Source organism: Myotis yumanensis, unplaced genomic scaffold (genome assembly GCF_028538775.1).
Source record: "Myotis yumanensis isolate MYYU_CA2020_CCGP unplaced genomic scaffold, mMyoYum1.0.hap1 SCAF_2, whole genome shotgun sequence".
Classification (NCBI taxonomy): domain Eukaryota; kingdom Metazoa; phylum Chordata; class Mammalia; order Chiroptera; family Vespertilionidae; genus Myotis; species Myotis yumanensis.
Window position 1 is genome coordinate 195,725,154 of NW_027223753.1, and position 16,987 is coordinate 195,742,140.

The following is a 16,987-nucleotide window of genomic DNA, read 5'->3' on the forward strand; positions in this document are numbered from 1 at the left end:
AGTTCACTGGTGCAGTCGAGGCTTGGGTGTTGGGGTGGGGCAGGAGAAGGGTGGAGGGGGTTAATGGAGGCGGGGGGAGAAGAGGACATCTGTAATACTTTCAACAATAAAGATAAATAAAGAAAAATTTAAAAAAATAAAATTAGTGTTTTAAGAGTATCTACCAACAGGATTGTAATGATCAAATAATACATACAAATCCCTTAGAACAATTCCTGTGTAACATAATAAATACCAAATGTTAGCTCCAAAAAAAAACAACAACAGATTAGAGCATGATTATTGCTGCGGGGATAAATTAATGGTAAAGGATAAAGATTCCAGAAATAGCCCCAAGAATATATAGACACGTGGTAGATTCTTTTTAAAAAAAGAAGAAAATGAAGTATTTTCAAAATAGTATGGGGACAGGTGACTTTCCAGATTGAAAAGATAAAATTAGGTCCCTCCCAGACATTATGTACATAAATCAACTCCAGATAGATTAGAGGCCTAAATGTAATCGATGAAACCTTAGAAGTAGAAGAAAATACTGAAATTTACCTTTATGACTTCAGGATAAGAAAGGATTTCTTAAGACCTAAGTGAACAGAAATCATGAAGCAAATATGAATAACAGATTTGGCTACACAAAGAGTTTAAATTTCTCTATAACAAAACACACCATAACAAAGGTAAAAGGTACGAACAAGCTATAAGAAGGTATTTGAAATATTTATAACTCACACATTAAAAAAAATCTATAAATCAACACAGAAGAGACAAACAACTGAAGAAAAAATTTAATGAAGAACATGAACAGAAAATTCACCGAACAGGAAACTCAAATGACCAAAAATGTAAGATGTTTAGACTCACTAAAAATTATTGAAATAATTGATTTACAATTTTTAAAATGATAACCCCATTTTACAATGATCAAAAACTGGTGAGAGGGTGGGAGTAAGGGGGAGAGATCAACCAAAGGACTTGTATGCATGCATATAAGCATAACCAATGGACACAGACACCAGGGGGGTGAGGGCATGAGGGGGGGGTTGGGGGGCTAAGGACACATATGTAATACCTTCCAGTGGTCGGCAAACTGCGGCTCATGAGCCACATGTGGCTCTTTGGCCCTTTGAGTGTGGCTCTTCCGCAAAATACCAACTTCTGCCACGAAGTTTCAATCACACTGTACATGCGTGCCCGCACGTGGTATTTTGTGGAAGAGCCACACTCAAGGGGCCAAAGAGCCGCATGTGCCTCGTGAGCCGCAGTTTGCCGACCACTGCCAATAAAGAAAAAAAAATGGTGAGAATAAAAATGTGACAATAAAAGTCTTTGCAAATACATAAAAGAATGAGAATGTTTATACACAATAAATGAGAATAAAACAGGTTTACCTATTTAGGAAAAAAGTATTTAAGAAAAAATATATGTAAAAATTAAATCAGACTCAAATATATGTAATAAAATATATAATAATTAAATTAGACAGCTAGCTGACAGTCAACATGGATGAGTAACTAGCTTTCCAGAAGTCTTCCTTTCATTTAAAGCTTATTTTAAAAAATGTTTACGCATACCCTCCAAAGGAGTCTCCTATCTAGTTAATTAACATTCATAACATTATATTGATCTCCCCGCTATGAAACATTTAAGCTCTCTGTAAACAGAGCTTAAACATTTTATCAGAGATGCTCATTTCTTTCCATAAAGATTTTTTTTATTATAATGTACAAAAATGTTCTGTCCTAGACAAAGTTTAAGTCAAATTTTCCTTTACAACCATTTTAAAAGAGCAATCTGGTAATAGCTGGTTATATTATAAATTCATTGTACCCTATTATCTTGCAATTCCTTTTCTAGGTAGAACTCTCACATACCTGCATGAGGAGACATGAACAGATGTTAACCGAGCACTGTTTGCACCCAAAAAAAAAATCAGAAGCAATGAAAATGAACATCAGTAGAAGAAAGAAAAAAAAATGTTGTGGTATAGTCATGTTATACAGGCAATAAAAGGGAATTAATTAGATCTATATGTAGCAACATGGGATAAATTTTGAAAACAGAATGTTGAGTTCTATTAAGCAAGTTGCAAGAGTATGACATGAATAGTATGCTAGTTTACATAAATTTTTAAAGCACACTTAAGCAGTACTATGCATTATTTATGGGTACATATACTTGTGATCAAAATATAGCGCCATATTTAGACTCACACCAAATTCATGATGGCATTGTCTCTAGATAACAAGGAACTGGGGGAGAGGGAGGGTGAGGGAGGGAAGTGTTACTGGGAAGAAGATTAAGGAGATCTCAATTTCATCTGTAATTTTGTTTTTTTTTAAAAACAGAAGCAAAATATGAGTATTAATTTAGCTGGCAAGTACATGGGTATTTGTTGCATTATCCATTTAAATAATTAAAATTTAATTAAACTTATAAGTAATGTCTAAGAGTTGAGGATTGATAGATTTGACGCCATAAAAATATAAAGTTTATAAAACCAAACCTGTGTATACAATAACTTAAATGAAAATATGTGTCACAGCATACAAGGCAAAGTTTCATATCCTTAAGATACTTAAGCTCATTCAAATTAATCATCGGAGTTGGTCAAGAGCATGAGCAAATAAGATTTGGAGTCCAGAAAAAATGTTCAGTCAAGATATAAAAACTGAAATTAAAATAGAATGGCCCTTTTAAATTCATTTTTAAAAAGACAATAATCAGTGTTGACTAGATTAAGGGAGTTCAGACACTCTCACACATTTCTAGTTGAAGTGTACATTATTTCAACATTCCTAAAAAACAATTTAGCAATGCCAGTCAAGAGTCTTCAAAATATTCATATCCTTTAACACAGTGATCCTATTTCTAGGAATCTGTTCTAAAGAAATTATCTGAAATGTGTAGAAAACTTAAGACACACATGCCAAAAAGTATTGTGGAGTGATTTGTAAATAGCCTAAATACCTAAAGATGGGAGAAAGAGAGTCTTAAATATAAATGTAGAAATAGAAATATAGATAGATAGATATATCTAGAGATGGGAGAATTAAAGTAATATATTCATCCATATGGACAAATATTAAGGAACCATGCAAGTTATGTTCATGGGAAATGTTTTTTTTTAAATTTTTCTTAAATCTTTATTGTTCAGATTATTACAGTTGTTCCTCTTTTTTCCCCCCATAGCTTCCCTCCACCTGGTTCCCACCCCACCCTCTGCTCTACCCCCCCCCCCCCACACACTGTCCTCATCCATAGGTGTACGATTTTTGTCCAGTCTCTTCCCGCACCCCCACACCCCTTACCCCTCCGAGAATAGTCAGTCCACTCCCTTTCTATGCCCCTGATTCTATTATATTCACCAGTTTATTCTGTTCATTCGATTATTTATTCACTTGATTTTTAGATTCACTTGTTGATAGATGTGTATTTGTTGTTCATAATTTGTATCTTTACCTTTTTCTTCTTCTTCCTCTTCTTAAAGGATACCTTTCAGCATTTCATATAATACTGGTTTGGTGGTGATGAAATCCTTTGGCTTTTTCTTATCTGTGAAGCTCTTTATCTGACCTTTAATTCTGAATGATAGCTTTGCTGGGTAAAATAATCTAGGTTGTAGGTTCTTGCTATTCATCACTTTGAATATTTCTTGCCACTCCCTTCTGGCCTGCATAGTTTCTGTTGAGAAATCAGCTGACAGTCGTATGGGTACTCCCTTGTAGGTAACTGACTGTTTTTCTCTTGCTGTTTTTAGGATTCTCTCTTTGTTTTTTGCTCTTGGCATTTTAATTATGATGTGTCTTGGTGTGGTCCTCTTTGGATTCCTTTTGTTTGGGGTTCTCTGTGCTTCCTGGACTTGTAAGTCTATTTCTTTCACCATGTAGGGGAAATTTTCTGTCATTATTTCTTCAAATAGGTTTTCAATATCTTGCTCTCTCTCTTCTTCTGGCACCCCCATAATTCTGATGTTGGTACGCTTAAAGTTGTCCCAGAGGCTCCTTACACTATCTTCATATTTTTGGATTCTTTTTTCTTTTTGTTTTTCCGGTTGGGTGTTTTTTGCTTCTTCATATTTCAAATCTTTGACTTGATTCTTGCGATCCTCTAGTCTGCTGTTGGAAATCTGTATAATATTCTTTATTTCAGTCAGTGTATGCTTAATTTCTAGTTGGTTCTTTTTCATAAGCTTGAGGGTTTCGCTAGATTTATTGAGGGTCTCACTAAATTTATCGGCGGTTTCTAGAAAATTCTTGAAAAACCTTATAAGTGTGGTTTTGAACTCTATATCCAGTAGTTTGCTTTCCTCCATTTCTGTCATTTGTGACCTCTTTCTTTGTCTCTGCATTTTTTATGCTTCCCTGTGTTGATAGAGTGACTTTCTGTGCTAGGTGTCCTATAGGGCCCAGTGGCTCTGCCTCCCCAATTACCTGAGGAGGACACTCTTGGTGCACCCCTTTGTGGGCTTTGTGCACAGTCTTGTTGTAGTTAAGCCTTGATTGTTGTAGATATCACTGGGAGGAATTGACCTCCAGGCCAATTGGCTGTGAGAATCAGCTGTGTCTATGGTGGGAGAACTTCTGTGCTGGAGACACTCTTCTGGGGCAAGACTTGCTTCAGTGGGGCTTTGGTGCTCACTGAGTCTGCCCCCTGAGTGTGTCCCTTATGGATCTGAGGAGTTTTAATCTAGATGGTCCCACTCTGACCACTGGGTACACGGGCTCTTGGATCTCTAAGGAGGTGCTAATTTAGCCTCTGCCTGAGGCTACCCAGCAGGAGCTATGGAGAGATCTGCAGATTCCCCTTCCTTGTTTGGGGTTTGGAGGTGCCCAGATGAGGCCCAGCTGTGATGCAGTGCAAGCTGCTCTGGGGCCTTGGGCCTTCTTTTGGATGTTCTGGGTCTCTCTGACCCAGCTGCAGTTTGTTAGGTAATTTTAGATTGCAAAGGGCCAGGCCATTCATATGCAAAAGTCTCTGGGCACAGCTTGGGTGGGGTGGGGTCTCAGGGAATCAACAGGGCAGAGCAAACAGCTATGGCTGATCCTCAGCCCTGCCCTAAGAGGCCCCGGGTCTCAGTGTCCTGTGGTAATCACTGCAAGCACCTCTGAGAGAAAGCCGCCCTTGAGTTCCGACCGATGCCAGACAGTCCAGTTTCTCCCTGTATGACCCCAGAGACTTGCCCAGAACTGGAGTTCAGAGCAGTTGGGAGCTTGTGTCTCTCTCCCCATTGAAAAAGACAACCGCATCCTCAGTTGCCAGCCCTTTCCACATGCGCTGCATCCTCAGTTGCCAACCCTTTCCACATACACCTCCGTACCTCCGCACTTTACTTCTGCACCTCCTGAGTCTCAGTGTGCTTTTCTCTTTCGTTCTAGTTGTAGAATTTCCACTCAGCCAGCCTTCCTGTGGTTCTGGGTGATGTCCATTTTGTCTTTGAGTTGTATTTTTGAAGTGGTTGTGCAAGGCAGCAATTTCTGGTGTTTACCTATGCTGCCATCTTGGTTTCTCCCTATGGGAAATGTTTAATGACATGGAACTATACTTACGTGAAATACCACTTTGCAATATACAAATTTATTTATATAAAGATTATTTAGAAGATTGCCCACTAAAACAACCAAAAGGAAATATACCCAAATGTGAGCAATGGTTATCCCTGGTTGATGGGACTAGTATTTTCTAAATCTTCTCTAAAAAGTATGTATTTCTTTTGTAATCAAGGGAAAAATGTCATTGTACAATTACCACTTTTAGTTATACTGTGTAATGTAAGGAAATGTAAATGAGCAGCTTACTTAAATAAAGAAAAGATCATCAATTTTCATTATAAAATAAGGATTTTTTTAAAAGGGTAGAAAATCCATTGATTTGTTTAAGAAATGGGGAGAATGGTCTCCATGGAGTAAACAGAGATACAGTTAATATTTCCACCCTTCAGAGGTGCTCTGATCATCAGAGGACCAGACAGTAAGTTGACTGGGGAATTGTTCCAGGACTAGAATTTGAGAGAGAAGTCTCCTTTATTGACACACATGTTCCAGTTCCCAAAGCCTGGAGAAATTCCATATGCCATAGAGATGAGGTCTCAAGACTATGCCCATTATGGAAACAAAAAAGAATTTAAATTTGCTGCTGAAACAAAATGGGCCCCATCTGGCTAACATTTGGAGATTTGTTTTCAGTCCACATCGCTACAAACACACTTGACAGTTCCCAGAGTAATTGGCAGTTCTGTCCAAGCCCAAATAAAACTAAAGCAGCAATTTTGTGTGGAACAAAAGGAGACCCGATGCTCCCGAGGCTTAGATTGAGTGTTTTGAGATACACTGTTAATACAGCACTTTAATAAATAGATGCGTAAGGAAGTAAATAAGAAATGGGCTTATTATACAAAGGCTGTTAAAACTATTCAAATTCTTAGGAGAAATTTAAGTCTACACGTGTGATGTGAGTGACAAGTGTTGCAGGCCAGCCTCAAGGGAGAGCAGTGTGAATGAATCATGGCGTTGGAGAGAGATTAGCTATGGTGAACCTCCCTTTCAGAGCAAGCTAGATTGGAATGCAGTAGATGAGAATTCAGTTTGGAATTGCAGAAGCCTAGATGGAGGTGGGGACCCCTGGGCTATGAGCCCAGAACCAGGAAAATCTGATAGGCAGTGTCTAAAAACCAAAGGTGAGGTAAGGAGATTAAAAGAATGTGTGAATAAGAGCCTATCCAAAGAAGGCAGGCCAAGGGGTCAATCCAGGGATTAAAGGGTGAACTCCATGAGAATGCAAATCATGGCAGAAAACTGAAGGCAAGGGTTTGGGAGGGCAGACTGAAGGTGGGGGTGTGGCTGCAGATGCCAATGTCTGGGATAATCCTGGTGGAGAGCGAACTGGTTGGGAGGCTAGTGGGCATTAAAATACAGAGTCTGGGTTTTTTAAAGAAAGAAGAAAATGGTTCCATGTAAAGGGAATGACACCAGCAATGACATGGAGGAGACAAAAGAAAAATCATAGTAAAGATAATGGTAAATGTGACCCTACGTTCATTCGGTCAGCTAAAACTATTTGGGGGGAATGCATGCTCTATGCCAAGCACTGTGCAGAGACCCAACATAAGCAATCTTGCCCTTCCCTGTTGGAGAAAGTAATATACAAGTAAATAAATACAAAACTCCACCCTGATAGAGACTATCCTATATAATAAAAGCCTAATATGCTAAGTGTCCGGTCATCCAGTCATTCATTCAACCAATCAAAGCATAATATGCTAATGATATGCTAAGGCTGCTCAACTGCTCACTATGACGTGCACTGACCATCAGGGGGCAAACACTCAGCACAGGAGCTGCCCCCTGGTGGTCAGTGTGCTCCCACAGGGGGAGCACCACTCAACCAGAAGCCAGGCACATGGCTGGCGAGTGCAGCAGCGGTGGTGGGAACCTCTCCCACCTCCATGGCAGTGCTAAGGATGTCCAACTGACAGGGAGTGGGCCTAAGCTGTCAGTCGGACATCCCCCGAGGGCTCCCAGACTGTGAGAGGGCGCAGACCAGGTTGAGGACCCCACCCTCCCCGAGTGCATGAATTTTGTGCACTGGGCCTCTAGTAAAAATATAATATAAAATGCCCAAAGAAAGTAATGAAGGGGGCATTTGTTGGGTGGTCAAGGGAGGCTTCTCTGAGGTGGTGTCTGATGAGTTTTCCTGGCAGAGAGAATGTTTTGCACAAAGACCTTGAGATCCAAAACCAAAAGGAGAGAAAGAATAAGAAAAGCAAGGCCAAAACCTTGGCATATTAGAGCAATCTCCTCTGAATTTAAATCACACTTCTCATCAGAAAAATTTCTGAACAGGCACCCTCCATGTTTGTATTTATTTACTTATAGATTATGTACATGTATTATTACACTCATTTCCATTATAAGACACATTCAAAAATGGACATTTTAAAGCATGAGATGAAAAGTAAAGTGAAAGTTCTAATTGTTTCTTCTTCCTATATCACTGTGGATGGGCATGCCTACCCAGAGGGAACTCACTCCCCTTCCACAGCATTGGAGGAAGTAGAAGGATCGAGGTGGAGCCCAGTGACCAAAAGGGCAAGTTGAGAGTTCATCTCGGGGAACTGCCCTCTGGCCTCGGAAGCCATGGCAAGGAGCTGCGATTTTATTGCAGTCTGTGGGAGTCCCTAAGAGTTGGAGCAGCAGACACTCCCCAGCTTGTCTTCAAAACATCACTCAGTCTTCGGTGTGGAGACTAGATCAGACGGGGCAAAAGCAGAATCAAGGAGATCACGCAGGAGATGACTGCTGATCCAGATGAGAGAAGAGAGCAGCTTAAACTGGGACGGTCCCAATTGGGATAGGATAAATGACACATCCATACACGTTTTGATGATAAAAGGGACATAACCAACTAATGGGTAGGGGGTGAGGGGGAGGGAGGCTTTCAAACCTCTCACATGAAAAAATGCCTATGGGATGTTCCAGTGGAATTGTCTAGCAGGCAAATGTGAAGCGGTTTAGGACAGGAATATAAATGAGGACATCCTCAGCATAGAGGTGATGAAAGCCTTGGGGAGATTTAAGCAATCTGGGAGGAGTATAGAAAGGAAAAGGACCCAGTTCAAGAATCAACCCAGAGAGCAGCCGAGAGACAAAAGAAACCCAGGAAGCGTAGAGGTCACAGATATCAAGAGAATGTCCGAGAAAGAGTCAGGGCATGGATGGGATTCGGCAGCCAGATCAAGAAGATGTGTACAGAAAAGTGTCCATCCATTTGGGCAACTTGGAAAGGGCAATTTTAATGGAGTTTTAAGGGCAAGGTGCAAACAGGAGTCGGTGGAGAAATGCTGGGAAGGAAAGAATGAGGAAGGAAACAGCATATGTAGAAAGCTGTTGTAAAAGCCTGGCGCTGAATGGGCTGGTAATGGAGGAAGTATGGAGATGGTTTAATATGGAAACCCCAGAGCATGTTTGTAAGTTGTTGGGATGATGCAATAGAGAGTGAAAATAGTAAGCAGATGAGAGAGAAAAGTCACTGCATGCAGACCCAGATCAAGTAGGAGATTGGATGATGGAAAGATGTGTTAGTGCTTTTTGATGGCTTTTCATCTTTTTCGGTGAAATAAGAGGTGAGGCCATCAGCGAAAAGTGGGGTGGGAAAAGGAGGGGTAGAATGTGGGAGGTTTGAGGAAAGAAAATGTCTGAGATGAAATCCTTAGAGAAAGAAACAATGAACTTACTAGAGAAGAATAGCAGAATCATCAGGCTAATGAGGAACATCCATTTGGGATCTGAGATGATAGATTTAAAGTAAAATGGAAATATGCTTTTTCTCCAGCAATGATCAGCTGTTCAAGTGCTAAACTGAGCTTTTTTTTCCTTTTCTTTTCTTTCCTTTTTTTTTTTTTTTTGGCTCAGTGGTAATGAAATGGTAAAAGATTTCAAGGATGTAGGAGCAGATCTGTGTTTGAGATGATAGAGGGTAAAGATGCAGACCAAAAGGAGAGATTTAAAATGCTGAAGAAGAGTCTGCACATAGGAAACCTGATTTGAGAAACATAAAGATGCTCTTTTGAGCCCAGAAAAAAAAAATTATTTTCTGAACGAAGAAGATGATGGATTTGTGCATCTTTGCACAAGAACCCTCTGCTTTGCCTCCCAGCCTCAACAGATGCTCTGCTATTCCCCCTTGCAAACAAGGACACAAACTCATTTATCACAAGGCTGGCCAAGGCTAAGTCAGACAGACAACCGAGCAAGGGGAGAGAGGCTGTGGCCAGGGCCGCGTTTACACCAGGCTCTGTGCGTACGGCGTGCAGTGCTAGGTGGCACCGGGAGAGTATTAGCTTAAGCGTGAGATGAATTTTTATCACAGCTTATGTACTACCAGTGGACTCGCACTCCTGCACCGAAGCCTCGTAAATGTTCCTCTGGGATTAATGTGATTAACGTAAGAGGAGAGGCTCGAAGGTGAAGAGACCCTGAGAACTGACACGTCTTCTGGAGACTTTTACAAGCACGACTTTTATTGATGAATTGGGACCACTGAGTGTAAAAGTCCAGCCAAATTCCAAACTTTGCCTCCCCAAATACTCTCCCTACCTCCATTTGAATTCATTTTTCCCCTTAAGAACTATCCATTATAACAATCTATAGGACCCCTCATTTAAACAATTCCTTACACACAACTCATTAAGTGATTGCATATGATTTTGTAATCACATTGAATGTAAGTGACAGTCCCATTCACTATTGAAAAATTAGAAAGTTATTACCCTTATACTTGGCTAATTGATATACACCACTCTCCACATACACTATACTTCTTTTCACATAAGCTTTTTAAAAGAAATTAAAATTGGCATAAGAAATATTTTCTTGACTTATTTAACTCTTGGTGTATCACACATATTGTATTGTACCTCCTTCAGGTTACACGAGCCAGACTGTCCTATAACGAAGCACATCAATTTTACTACTGAAGTGAACATTCCTTCACAGTCAGCCAGATGTTCTGCATCAGTCAGGGAAACTGAAAAAAAAAAGAAAGACTTTAGAAAATGGTTAACAAAATAACTCTATTCCTGGGGGAACAGAGGTATGCAGTTCCTCTGAAATGTCTGCTAATCCAATAGTGGTTTAGGTTCTTTTCTTAAATAATCAATGCACGAGGAAAATTTTTTTCTTTTTCCGTTGACATGATTATGAATAGTGTGAGACTACTTACAAACACTGGGCACTGAACTATTAGAATAAACAGCACCTCTTTTCAAGCAAGGTGAAAGTGTGGCAGTTAAAAGCTCGGGGTCTTGGTTCAAATCCTGATTCTACCACTTACCAGTTCTTTTATTTAAGTCCTCTGCATCTCATCTTCTCTACCTGCCATGTACAGAAAATACTAGTACCCATTTCACAGAGATTTGGTGAGATTTAGAAGATAAAATACATGTAAAATTCTTGGAACAGTGACTGGCACATAGTAAGTGTTCAGTAAATGGTAACTAATATTGCACTGCCTCTGCAAAAACTGCCCCCCCCCAAACAAAATGAATGACAAAGGCTCCATCTCTTGAGAATGAGCTTTATTTTCACAACAGCCAAAAATTTATTCAGGCCCAGGTGTATTATAAAAAGGGATCACTTCATGAATATACTCTAAAAACATCCCAAGAGAAACTTCTAAAAATGTTTTGAGCAGAGGCTGTGTCACTAGTATGTGAGTAGTCATTCAAAATTAACACCCATTTCAAAATATAAATTCCAGGGTTTTAAGCTAAAAAATCATAGCAATTTAAATATCCCAATACTAGACATATCAAGAAGGAGAATAGTGGCACTATCTGCTTTTTTTAGAACCCTGAAAGTTGCATGTAGATTAGCCGACTTTGGGTTTTAAGAACACGTTATCCTCTTCAAAGTCCTTGCAAGCCGATGGAGTGATCTCTTTTTTTTTTTTAATTCAGCAAACAAACATTTCCTAGACTCTAATTATTTTCAATACATTTTTGCATTTTATACTATTTTCAATATAATTTGGGGCTCCTATTGAAGACCAATCTGAAGGGAAGGGGACTTTTTTTAAGTCCCCTGTCAAATACAGACTCACTTGATGCCTCACCCAGGGCCTGACAGTTCCTGCTACAGTGTCCCTGCAGCCAGCCCACGTTGCTCATGCTGAATGTATGTCCCTTTCTTCACAATCTTTTCCCAGAGCTAATGGGAAGCATTAGAATATCCCCCGCTCTAGTGCTGGTCTCACTAAATAGTGCCCAGACCTTAGTGCATGCAGAACGCCCTGGAGAGCTTATTCAAATGCAAGTTTCCAGGGCCTCTGTGGAACTTGCAAATGGTACTCACTGGGGTGAGCCTGGGACCCTGCATCTTTGACAAGTGATCCAGGTGACTCTGAGGCAGGAGGTGTGACAGACTGCTTTTACAGAAGCACCAGAGGAAGACAAAGGTAACTGGCATCCAGTTGGCTTGGCTTGGTTCATATCTCCACCACGGACATGCTCTGGTCATCTGAATAAGTTGGTTGACCTCTCTGTAGCTCAGTCTTCATCTATAATCCAGGAACTAATCCATCTGCCTCATAGGGTTACTAGGAAGGGGAAATGAGATGATACATTTAATTAAACACCCAGCAGAGGACCTGGCACAGAGTAAATACCCCAAACAGTGCCTATACAAGCATTACTTCCTAAATTCCTAGGCTATGGTTCAATCACCTGCTTAGTTTTCTCTTTTCTGGGTCTGTAGCAATTTAGGTATCTCTGTGGCTCTGCTCTGAATTGTTTTCCATTTTCACTTTCTTTTTAAGAACTGAATGCTATGGCCCATGTCTGATCAGAGCCCAGGTACCTCATTATAATCCTATGTGTGTGTCTAATTATTCCCTAAATGGGCACACATCATTGCACGCTTTAATTTCAGCATCTCATTAGAGTCCTCCATTTGCCCACCTTGTTATTCCCCATCCCTCCACCAATGTCCCTTTTTTGCTGCTCCTCCTTTCAGTCCTCACATCTTTTTATGTCCATTTCTTTATGCAGAGTATTAAATCCTTCCTTTTATGCTTCTCATTATTCCCTCCTTTCTGCACAGCTCATTACATCCTTCCATCTGTGAACCTCATTATGCCACTCCATTTTTATCTCATTACATCCTCATCATGCACATATTATTAGCTCCTCCATTCATGCATAGCACTGCATTCTTTCTCTCTCCTTCTTATCACAACCTGCCCTTTCCACCCTCCCCATTTAATGCTTCCATTTATAAATCGCATTACATCCCCTTAAATGCCTGTACCATTACACCCATCCATTTATGCATCTCATTACACCATTACCCATGCACATTTCTATGTGCATTTCTATTTGTACATCTCATTAGGGCCCCATCAGACATGCACATGTCATTATTCCCCTTTCAAATGTTCACGTTGCATTACATCTTGTTATGTTTGCATCTCATTACATTCCATACCCCTAGGTTTGACAACACACTAACAAAAACAGACAGATAAGTATGTCACTTGCTTTTAGAAAATGAAATATGTTTCTCGGGCACCTAACATCAATGTTCCTTAAACAAGTCATTCATTTCAGAAAGATTTACATATATTTCTCTAGCTAGGAAACAAAAAAAAACCCCAGTATATTTTGTATGCATAAAAAGGAGCTTCTTAGTTTGCTTTGGTCAAATCATCATCATTATCACTGTTTTTTATTATTTCTTTACAGTTACTGTAATTACCCAGGAATTGATTTGGGGCAAAAACTCGCTGAAGGAGACAGCTTAGGAATCACTGTCATTTTACAGATTGAGCAGTGCATTGAAAACACTGAGAAATTAAGATGTTTCCCAAGAACTCTAGTGAATGATGGTGGCAGGGTGCAAACTCAGATCTTCTGGCTCTGAAACCTACCTTCTTTACTCCATACCACCCTGTAGGGGGGAAAAATAATCTTATTCTTAAGTGTTACTTCTGTTGTTTAACCCATTCTACAGCACTTCCCTAGGATAGAATGTGATGTCAGCCGACTGTAGGACTGGTTTGTTTTCTAAAACAAAACAATAGAACGTATCCCAAACACTTGACATTTCATGCTTATCTATCTCCCAGCTTGGAGATCTAGATTAAAGGAGGCCTTAATATGGCACTTCCCCTCCCCCCAATAGGAATAAATGCAAAAATCAGGAGAAAGACAAGATCCTTTAATGACCTTCCCCCCCCCAAGGCAAAATAAAGATCTCCTCCACAAGGGGGCGTGTGTAAGGAACACCCCAACACACGCAGAATCTTTATTCCTCACAGATTCTAACCCCTGCCAGTCTCCTTGCTTCACTGCACTGTGTTCTCTAACTCACTTTTATTTTTATTAAATTCAGAAATAGTTGACAAATTCAGAAAAGTAAAGACAGATGATACCCATTCCCACCACAAGATAGAAGAGGTGCTTATCTTTCTTCCATATTTACTTCAAATATTTCTCTTTACAAACAGAAAGAAGATGTTGTGAATACGCTCCTGAGGTTGGTATTAGTTCCCTGAGTGTTTTGGGGTTTTACATGTGTGTTATTACATTTTGTGTATCTTTTGCAATGTGCTTTCTGAACTTAAGATTATCTTTTAAAAATATATCTGTTCATACATGTAGAGTTAGCTTATTCATTTTAGCATCTATTAAATTTTCCATTGCGTAAATAGCCCATAGTTCACTTTATCCATTTCTCTATTAAGGGGTAGTTCAACTTACTATGTCTGCCTTGATCACTATTACTTCACCAATGCTTAGGGTTATGCTCTATCTGTTGAATGACTAAGTGAGACTTTTGAAGTTCCCACAGCATGCAAAGCAATGCCTTCTCTTTAAGTCCATGGTAAAGTCATGGTAGTTTGATCCCCTCTGTAACTGCTCCAAGTAGTAAACACATCAATAAAAGAATAGTTCTTAAAGTAAAACTAGACCGTGGCCAAATGTTGGCATGTACTAGTGTATTAAAATAATTGTACCTGAAAAGGGTGATTTGATTCCCAGGACCTGGAATACTTCTTATGATAGCAAAAGGCAATAAAAATGGAGAGAAATGCAACAATTGCTACAGAAGGGTGGTTGATTTTTCTCATGGTTTAAGAAGCAATGCTTTAAGAAGTCACTGGAGACTGCTGCAAGCCCCTAATGCAATCAGACAAATACGTCTGTGGTCACCAAAAAGATGGCCTGTTCCAGACATGGGAAAGGGTTGTTGGATGGAAATTCTCCCAGAAACTTCAAAGCCGAGAAAGCCCTTTCATTATGATGTGGAAAAGAAATTCTTCATGCTGTGCTGGTGGGAATGTAAATTGGACAGCCATTTTGGAAAGCAATTTATCAGAACCTAGTGAAGTTAAGGATATGCATAATGTTGCATTTTTAATGTCTCATGCAAACAAGGCTTCTGGAGCAAAGCAGATCATTATTATCATTTACAGCAAATCACCTCACTGATTTCCCTTTGCCTCCGTTGCCTAGGACAACACTAGGAGAACCAAATATCATCCTACACATTCTAGGGCCTATACTGTAGTTAGGGAACCCTGAAAATATGAATCTGGGGTGTTTAAATAAGGGATGGACAGCTGTTCCCACTCTTCTGGGAGAAGGGAAGAAAGATCTTTGCTCCTTGGGAAAGATACTGGTTTCCTACTGTGACCCTTTTGGATGCACCTAAATCTTCCCAAGAAGAGAGTAAGACGATTGTCTCCAGCTTGACAACCAGGGATGTCTCCAAACCTGGGTCTCAGCCCCACCCTGAAAGGTAAACTCATACTCTGGGAAGAGAAATCTCTCAAGATGGTCTCTCACTTCTAATCAGTCATAAATTAACTTTGAAAGCTTGTTCTCTTAGCCCAGGTCCAACATTTCAGTAAAATTTGTTCAGAAAACCCAAACTGTGCAGAAACATAAAAATATTTCCTCTACAGCCTTATAGCTCCCTATGATCCACTCTGGGATGATTATTACAAAAAAATTCTTGCTCATATCCACAAGGGGACAGGTATGAGGTTATTCATTGTTGGCATGGTTCATGTAAGTGAAAAGGTGGAAGCACCCATGGGCCCATCACTAGGGGAATGGTTAGGTAAAATGTGGTGGGTGGTGGATGCACACTGTGAAATCACTTTGTAGCGGGAGAGGCAACTAAATACACCTACAACACCATGTAGAGATCTTGAGTGAAACAAGCAAGAAATAAAATGCAGTCTGTGGCATAACATCATTTGGGAAAATGAAAAATACACTAAATGTTGCTCATATTTTTCAAGAGTATATGTCTGTTCAAAGACACATATCAAACTCAAAAGAGTGAGAACATATCTAAAGGGGAGATGGGAGGAGCAGTCTGGGAATGAGAGCAGTATCAGGGATAAAGGGGGAAAAATAAGACAAGAGAGGGACCTTGCCCCCAACAGAATAGCCTCCAGAGCTGAGGAGCAGAACCTCACTAACTGATTTTCAAAGGAAGACAAAGAGCCCTGGCCGGTGTTGGCCTGCAGATCGAAGGGTTGACAATTCAATACCCATCAAGAGCACGGACCTCAGTTGCAGGTTCCCTAGCCCAGTAGGGGCATGTGCAGGATGCAACCAATGTGTCTCTCTCACATCAATGTCTCTCTCTCTCTCTCTCTCACTCTCTCTCTCTCTCCCTCTCCCCTTCCTCCATTCTACTCTCTCTAGAAATCAGTGGGGAAAAATATCCTCAGGAGAGGATTTTTTTATAAAAAGAAAGCCCCTCCACTGAGCACCCTGTGATCTAGTACCACACAGTAGTGCATAGTTGTACTAGATGCTCAATACATGGTTGCTAAATGCAGGTGGCCATCATCAATTAGAAAAAAAATCACTGCAATTCTTTGCTTTCCAATGTGAAAGGAGATCCTGTGGGTGCTGGCTTTCACTGCCAACAGTCCTGGTAATTACATTTTACTGCTGTCACCACTATAGAAATATCAACATTTTCTTAACATTTTGAGAACTGGTAATCTTTTGTCCTTGCTTCCACTTTGATTTTTTTAAAAAAATGCTTTGCTGAATTTACTGGGCTAAAATATTTTAATTGTATTTATAAAATACATTTATTCAACTTTACTCAATGTGCCACCTTTATTTTCTAATCAATTCATGTGCTTTTATTTGCTTTTCTATAAACAACTTTATATAAACTCTTGCCATGTTTACTGCCAATATTCTGTGATGAGATTATTTTTTCATGATCCTTAGATGAGTGTGAAAATTTGACTTTTTGAACCAAGTCAAATAATCTATCACATTGGTTGTTTCTTAAATAAAAGCATTCTTTAGAACTGCTCTCTGAAATGAATGAAACAAAGATGAGTGCCTTCGTCCAGCCACTCAGAGCCAGACCCATAGTCAGAATTGCCAGGACTTGCCAAGAAACAACCCAGTGTTTCCCAACATGCAGGGACTCCAAGGATAGGAAGATAGTCATGTCTA

General features: G+C 39.9%; 1 protein-coding gene across 6 annotated transcripts in view; it reads left to right on the forward strand.

The window, feature by feature from the left end:
• VEPH1 (ventricular zone expressed PH domain containing 1) overlaps positions 1-16,987 on the forward strand; it is a 196,746-nt gene that overhangs the window by 150,069 nt on the left and 29,690 nt on the right. Inside the window, exon 12 of one of the 6 annotated variants that reach the window (XM_070406923.1) lies at positions 1,852-2,246. The exons of the other annotated variants lie outside the window; for them this stretch is intronic. Within the exon in view, the coding sequence (XP_070263024.1) occupies positions 1,852-2,004 (153 nt within the window). The 3' untranslated portion in view covers positions 2,005-2,246. Of the gene's footprint in view, positions 1-1,851; positions 2,247-16,987 lie in introns of those variants that run through there. 6 annotated transcript variants of the gene reach the window in all.